Raw genomic sequence first — 7,624 nt, 5'->3', positions numbered from 1 at the left:
GGTCGGGAAGAGGCTGGAGCGTATCCCAGCAACTAGCAGGCGAGATGCAGGGTACACCCTGAACAGTCGCCAGTCCATCGCAGGGCCAACAGAGAGACAAACAACCATTTCAAATAATAAATACATCTGAGCAGAACTAACCTATTAATTCTTTTAAGGACATTTTCTGTAATGATGTGGCTGTTAGTAATACAACATATTCTCATGTTGATGCTGTTGGTTTTATGCTGATAACATTGTGAGAGACGAGCAGAACTTCCTGCTTTTATTATTATATATCCAAACAGAAATATTAAAATGTGTGTGAGATATTATTTTTATAGTGTGTGTGTTCCATACAGGAGGGTTTTTTACTTTGTTATATTTGAACGTGCTGTGGGCTCTAGTGTCCTTTATTGTCTAGCAGGTAGATGAGAAAGTGGGTCAGGGAGACGTCGGGAGTGAACCTGGTCTGGTTGCGCTTGTGGGGAGGCTGCCATGCTAGATGAACTCAACACCGCCATCACTGGAACGCTCAGCAACAACAAAACCAGTTACTTTCCTCGTCTTTCTGTCTGGTTGTTTTGCTTCTGAAGTGCAGCATTTCTGGTTTAGTAACCGTGCTGCTCTGGTCTCTGTGAAAACTTACTTAGTGAAGCAGACGCAGGACTCTACTGGAACTAGAAGAGCTGTGTGATGTTTTTTGCTAAAGCTTGTTAAATTTCCTAGCAGTCGAGAGGCCGGGTACACCATGGACAGGTGGCCAGTCCATCGCAGGGCCAACACAAACAGACAACCACTCACACTCCTAGGGAGAATTTAAAGTGACCAGTTAACCCAACATGCATGTCCTTGGACAGTGGGAGGAAGCCACCCAGAGAGAACAAGCAAACTCCACACAGAAAGGCTCCCCCCAGCCGAGGCTCAAACCAGCGACCTTTTTGCTGTGAGGCTGCAGTGCTAACCACCACAACACCATGCAGCCCGTGCAGCAAAAACATTCACCACTAAACAGGAAGTTTCTCCCAGCTAACTTTCTCTGTGCTGATGTCCCCCCCACCCTGTCTGTCAATCAAACTCCTCAAATTTAAAGCCGGCAGAAAATATTTCCCTTCTGATGACTTCTTTACAAACCACCAGCAAATATCAAAGCAGGCACTGCAGTTACCACAAACCAGTTTTAATTTCCCCCCAACAAACTGTTGACAACACAGAAAAACAAGATAGAGGTATCCAAACATGTCAAATAACAATATTAATATCATTATTGTAACATTAATAACATGGAATGTTCTACTTTCCATTCACATTTTTAAAAATTTTAGTTTATTTTATGAAACCTGTCAAATAAATAAATATCTCTATTTTCTCTCTGACATATGAATATAGCAGATGAAAAGGGAAAAATGATGGCAGAACAGGAAAAAAAGAAGAAGCAAGGGGGTTGAGCTTATCTTTCTTCCATCATCTGTCCTCGTGCAACTCCTGCTTCCTTTGATAGCCTTGTATCGTCTAAACAGTCTTCAGAGTGTCTTACAGTGCATGTTTATGTGACACTTCTTTGGAAAATCAGACACAAGGAAAACATTCTTCTTTCTCAAACTTCAAGCTGCTTTTATTTGCTGCCTACCCTTCTTTATTATGGTTATGAGGGTTAAAACAGGACGATGATACTGGGTAAATCAGGGCAGCATTCACACAGATGGTGTTTCATATCCAGGTGGTCGACATACGCAATGGTGACATTGAAAAGCACCATGGCAGGAACAGGGAGAGGGTCCTGTTAAAAGGCCAGCTACAATTTTGCGGAGGTTAGAAGAAACCTCTCTCCACGTCTATGTTCTGTTACTCCTTTGTTCCTCCTGTTTGAGAGTGTTATCGTGCCTCGGTGTTTGAACACATGTGCTTTATGCAGTTTTCAGTCTGTGCTGTGGTTCTCCAGCTCAGAGATGAATGTGATCAGGTTCTGGAGGCCAAATATGTAGCCACTGTCCTGGCCCTCGTGGACCACGCTGTCCTCGCGGTAATGTCTGCATGTGGTGTGGGCGAAGTCTATCATTCTCACATCCACCACGGGGCCACGGGGGTTTGGTTGGGACAAGCGAGTCTGGCTGATACTTGAGCTTGCGCTGCTGCTGGAGCAGCTATTGCTGCCATCGCTAGACGTGGAGGGGCTGTGTGGAAAGCCAAGTGCACCTGCCACTTCACCCTCCTCCTCCTCCTCATCTTCCCCCTCCTCCTCAGTTTCGGGTTCGGCTTCCACTTCCTCGTCTTCATCCTCCTCCTCCTCATCTTCAGAGAGGCCATCTTCTGTGCGTCGCCGTGTGTGTTTTCTGTGTGGGGCTCCATCGTAGATGATGAGCAGGGAACTGGAGTAAAAGCGGTAAGATTCGCAGGCTTCCAGGGCAGCTTGCATCTGTCTGAGCCTGCTGAGCACCGGGGAAAGCAGTTCACGGCGCAGGCGGTGCCCGCTGTGGAAGAACTGGAACAGAGCCTCCTTGAAACCTGGCAGGGCCAGTTTGCGGCCGTGGTACTTGTTCATAAACATCAGCTGGCCTGTGTCAGAATGGTACACCTGCAGAGAGGTTGAAAAACATAGTTTAGGTTCACCTGCAGCAGCCTGTCCACATAAAGTATTTTAGAGTTAATTTAGACATGTTTCAATTTATTTATTTTTCTAGGCTCTTTTAAGTCATTGTGACAGTAAAGAAACAATTAAATCATTAGCAGACTTGTGCAGCGCTTCTCAGAGAGCCGTTTAACTTGAATCAGGTGTGCTGCAGCAGGGAGACATTAAGATCTGCAGGATTGTGGGCCTCTGATTTAAAGTGCAGAGAGCTACATAACCACCATAAACCATCTCCTGTAAATATTGTAAATATTTATCTATTTGTTAATGTCTTTGTTGTCTTATTTATATTTTATATTCTGTTTTTCTTTTTTGTATTTTACTATGCGTCATTTTCCTTTAATTTTAGCACTTTATTCTAATTTCACTCGCACTCTTATTTCTCTATTTTCTATTTCCTTTTCTCTCACTGATTGTCATTGTTTTAAGGAGCACTGCAATGCAGCAATTTCCCTCTTGGATTAATAAAATATTTTTAATTCTGACAAAAAAATTGTACGTTAAAGTTAATGTGATGCTGGCAGCTGGATTTCTCTGGACGTAACAGTTTATTGTCTACTGTTTACAGGTTTTCCCCCAATAAAGAGAAAAAAAGAGAGCAGTATTGATTTCTGTATCTAAAATATTGACAAAAAGCAAGCAGCATGTTTCCCCTGAGGGCTGTTCCGGCTCCAACGCGCACCTGCATGCCGCAGAGGCGAACTCCTATAGAGGCCGACGTGCTCTGCTGACACTTGCGGATCTGCATGGCTTTCTTCTCCTCTGAAGCGTCGTCTCCATGCTGCCGTGTGCCCATCTTCAGGTCCAGCACACATGGCACGGCGTGCCGCCAGGTTAGGTTCTCTAACAGAATAAATTCTGGGACACCGAGTCAAGGAAGATGGATGCTCTGATGACAACTAAAACCTGAACTAAAACAAACAAAAGCTCTCTCCAAACATATTACACTCACTTTTACATGATCATCACTACAACATCAAGTCAGTAATATCATGTAACTGATGGGAGTGAATGTGAAACAGGACTCCACAGCACTGAGAAATTGATAGCTAGACACTGGATTAGGTAACAGGTCTCAGGTACAAGCTAAAGCCACTGATAACCATGCATGCGTATCAACTCTATGTAAATATTCAGAGATGTCGGCCAGAGCACAAACCAAAGAGGGAATTTTAGAGGAAGAGTAGTTCTCAGTCAGTGAAGGATACTGTATTGATTTCGGTGCTTTGCATTCTCCTTCATCCTCTGCAGGTGCTGCTGGTGACACTTGAGGCTCCAGGGGTTGTGTTTGAGCTGCGGGACAGCGTTACAGTGACTGTGCTCCAGTCTGTAGTGGGACACCTCGGCCTGCTGCAGCCACTCCAGCTCCATGTCATCCTGCAGCATGTGGGCACTGAGTAACACACAGAGATTCCTCTTAGATTCTACATCATTATCAAAGTCTTATTGTATTGATGAGGATGTTATTTACTAGTGTTCACAGTCTATAATCATTATCACTAAAATAAAACAAGTCATAACAGGAAAACTTGTAAGGGACACAACGGGCCATCAAAGTTAGGATGAGGTTTATGTAAACGATGTTAAGATAGATTCATGAGGTTAGTGATAAACCTGTACGGGGAAAAAAACAGTAAAACTGGCCAAGTAAGATGCTATTAACAAATCATGGTATACAAAACGACCACAAAATGCCTGTAAGAAGAAAATTCACTTGTATACAAGCTTTTTAAGTTATGACTAAAATAATTAGATGATCTTGTTGATCTAGTTGATTACAGTGTCTGGAAGCTAACGTACAAAGCTCATAGGAAATGTTTATTAATCAATATACAAAAAAGATAAAAAAAAAAGACAAAGACTTTATAATTTAAAATGATGTGAGATATTTATAAAGCTAAGATTCAGAACAAAAGTGTTGGAGGATATGTTTCAGAGTATGGAGCTGGTTTACTGAACAATCTGGATAAATATTTCTGTTTAAAATGTGTTAATAAATATACTGAAGAGTGTTTTCTTTGCTGTGTGGATGATTAATGAAGCGTAAAATATTAAATATTTGTTGGAAATCAGCAGCATGTTGGCCTGCAGCTGTTTAAGTTTAATTAATTTGATAAATTTTATTCATTATTAGGCTAATTATTTGTGTGAGAGGGGCAGATTATTAAGCCTTTTTCTGCTCCTTCTCATTCACGTGTTTGAAACGTACACCAGTCAAAAGTTTTCCCATTGGATTTCATGGGAAATACTGGTAGTGTATTACTAACAGTAGTAGTGTACTGGTAGTGTACTACTCGTGTATTACTAATGTATCAGAAGGATTGGGAGAAAGTGGGATATTGATGAGGATGTCATTTACCAGTGTTCACTGTCTATAATCATTATCACTAAAATACATAACAGAAAATTGACTGCAAAAATGGCAAAAACTGTCAATTTTCAAGTGCAAAGATTAATAATTGTTTTGTTTTGTAAAGAATGAATAAAAAGAAACATATTTTAGGATATTTTCGTCCATCTCACCTCTTTTCCTTGTCTTTGCGAGTTTGTCGGCTGCGACCATCTTTGGTGTAGTTTTCGCTGTCCACAAGCAGTGAGGATGCCAACATTTTACCCCACTGGAGCATCTTGGGTTCACAGTCTGTTGAGTGGTCCTTGTTTTCTAGATCTGCTGCAGAGTCACTGTGGAGGGGGTAGGCGATTAGGCAAAGATTCCCTTCTTCATCCTCCTCAAAGCTTACCGAGACCACACCTAGAACATGACGCAGAAAAAAGACACTTTTTAAATACAGGCTTCGTGGAGCAGAAAATCTGTTTCACACCGATAAAATGTGATCTTTTTACAGTAATAATCTTTAGCACTGAGAGTGCAATAAGGGTCTAAATAACACAAATACAACTATGAGTGACAGGAGTTGATGGGAATGGCTGGCTCTAAAAATACATCAACAACATGAAAGACACAAACGACTGCCAAAGTCAAGTCAGAATGTTTATTTATTGGCAAATACACAACATGGACAGCAATAATACACACAGAAAACACAAACCAACATCACACACAAGAGTTTTCAAAGCTCCCAGATCTGCAGTGCAGTCATTTATTTTCACACTTTCTCAACGTGTTTGGATCATACATAACATCCTCATGGTGTCTTAGGAGCAGCAGTAGAGGCAAAGATGGTGAAAATAAACACTGAGAAAAAATATAGTTCAGCAAGGATTGATTTTAACTCTGTCATCCTGTAGGTTTTGGTTGTAGTTTGGTATTTTAGGGGCAAACATTTATGTCAGCTGTCATGTTTACAGGAAGATCTGCAGAGCGACACAAAGGAAACAATGGCAGTGGGCTTCTTAGGGTCCAAAGAACGAGTAAAAACAACGTGAGTTCAGGAAAATGTGCTGGTGATGTACAGAAGCAAACTCAGCAGGAGGTGACATGTCTGAGAAGTCCAGCAGTCGCTGCTTGATAATGTCACAAAAAAAAACAGGCATGGGGAGGACTTGGATAAAGTTGTGATCATCTGGAGATTCTTGGATTTCTGGAGAAGAATCTCATCTGATATCTTTTTTTTTTTAGCACGTTATCAGTTAGCCAGGAAAAGTTAGAGTGACCCAGGTCAGCAGACTTACCTGAATTAGAACAGCCTTTTACAAACAGGTCAACACAACAGGACGGACTAACTGTAGTTCAGCTCACAGTGGCTACAGCACCCTCTTGTGGATCAACCTAGTATCTGCTGGCAGCCACCTAAAAACAACACTACTGAAGGCGATGGAGATTTTGTTTCCTAAAAATCTCAAAACCCATATTTGACAAAAAAAAAAAAAAAAAAAAACCAAAACAAAACAAAATAAAACCTCTACACAAACACAGAAGTTCTGCACGGGTTACATTCCCATCTGACTTCTACAAACGTACAAATTAGAAAAAAGAGGAGAGATGCATCTAAACACAACGGGCACCGGAAAGGTTGGATGTGTTTTTCTTACCTCTGTACTGGGGGGTAAACTTCCTCATTGCAGCAGGCAGGCTCTTGTAGAACTGATGTTCACGGGCAATGAGGGGCTTGCAGATGGTCTGCTCCCCAAAGCGCAGGACGCAGGAATGTCCCCCGACCTGGTGCACGAAGGGCTCAAGCATCACCCCTTTCTCAATGCAGCACTGCTGGCGCTGCAGCTGGTTTTGCAGCTGGTTCTGTTTCTGTTTGTCCTTTTGCTCTGCATCCATGGCCTCTTGGGCCTGAGCCTCCACAGCCGGACTCATCCTCCTCTGGTTCTGGCCACACTACCGCGGGCATTAGCCTCCTCACACACGCACACACAATGTGGTGGGGGCCCTGTCAGCCTGGGACGCTCACGCACTGCAGATCCACAGATGACAAGTCCAGCTATGTCGCATTAAGGTTGCAGGTTTTGACGAGTTTTTCCTGCAGTCTTCAGAGGCTACGGATGTGATGGTCTGTTTTGTCTGTGCTGTCAGAGATTCTGCTGCTCGAAAACAAAGGACAGGAAGTAGGAAATAGAAGAGAAGCAGAAGGGACAGCTCAGGTTTAGCAGATATATAAATCCTTTCAACTCCTTTTTCTTGTAACTCTTGTAGATGAGTAAAAAAAAGAAAGCTCTTTTATGTCCTTTAAATGTTAAATGTTGGACCTGTGCTGCTGCGGCAGATGAGATAAACAGAGACACATTCTGGTTGCGCCTCCACTACAGAATGGACGCTCCCTGACAGCAAGAGCTGGCTCACCACTTGTAAAGCTCGCACAAGAGCAACTTGGCCCGCCCCATTATCAGCAAAGCACCAATCACAAGCCACCAAAGCAGGTTGTTGGGTGGTAACCCTTCAAGGCAAAGAAGCAAGCAAACAAAGGCAACGCGAGGGGGAGGGGGGAAGAGAGAGAGAGCAACGAGGAAAGAAAACTTGAGAGAAAGAGGGTGAAGCTGAACTCAGCTGTTTGTCTCATGGCAGGATTTAAACAACCTGACAGAGCAAGCAGCGTTTCCTCATAAAGA

General features: G+C 42.7%; 1 protein-coding gene across 1 annotated transcript; it reads right to left on the bottom strand.

Annotated features, from left to right (window-relative positions):
- Positions 1-1,143: 1,143 nt before the first annotated feature.
- Positions 1,144-7,352, bottom strand: LOC121636886 (inositol hexakisphosphate kinase 2-like). The gene is made up of 5 exons (XM_041980732.1): positions 6,602-7,352; positions 5,132-5,360; positions 3,817-4,001; positions 3,291-3,466; positions 1,144-2,554 (listed from the first exon to the last, which is right to left on the bottom strand). Exons 1-5 carry the CDS (start codon positions 6,873-6,875, stop codon positions 1,898-1,900), a joined length of 1,521 nt encoding a protein of 506 aa, XP_041836666.1. The 5' UTR covers positions 6,876-7,352; the 3' UTR covers positions 1,144-1,897.
- Between the last annotated feature and the right edge of the window lie 272 nt (positions 7,353-7,624).

This window comes from Melanotaenia boesemani, chromosome 3 (genome assembly GCF_017639745.1).
Source record: "Melanotaenia boesemani isolate fMelBoe1 chromosome 3, fMelBoe1.pri, whole genome shotgun sequence".
Classification (NCBI taxonomy): Eukaryota; Metazoa; Chordata; class Actinopteri; order Atheriniformes; family Melanotaeniidae; genus Melanotaenia; species Melanotaenia boesemani.
Note: the sequence above shows the minus strand (reverse complement) of the source record. Positions and strands in the feature narration are given on the sequence as shown.

Bases quoted from the DNA above. Each gene is read 5' to 3' on its own strand.
- LOC121636886 (XM_041980732.1), bottom strand. From the start codon at position 6,875: ATGAGTCCGGCTGTGGAGGCTCAGGCCCAAGAGGCCATGGATGCAGAG. The intron at 5,361-6,601 runs GTAAGAAAAACA...GTCATGTTCTAG, and splicing joins GTTTACCCCCCAGTACAGAG to GTGTGGTCTCGGTAAGCTTT. The intron at 2,555-3,290 runs GTGCGCGTTGGA...ACCTCTCTGCAG, and splicing joins TTCGCCTCTGCGGCATGCAG to GTGTACCATTCTGACACAGG.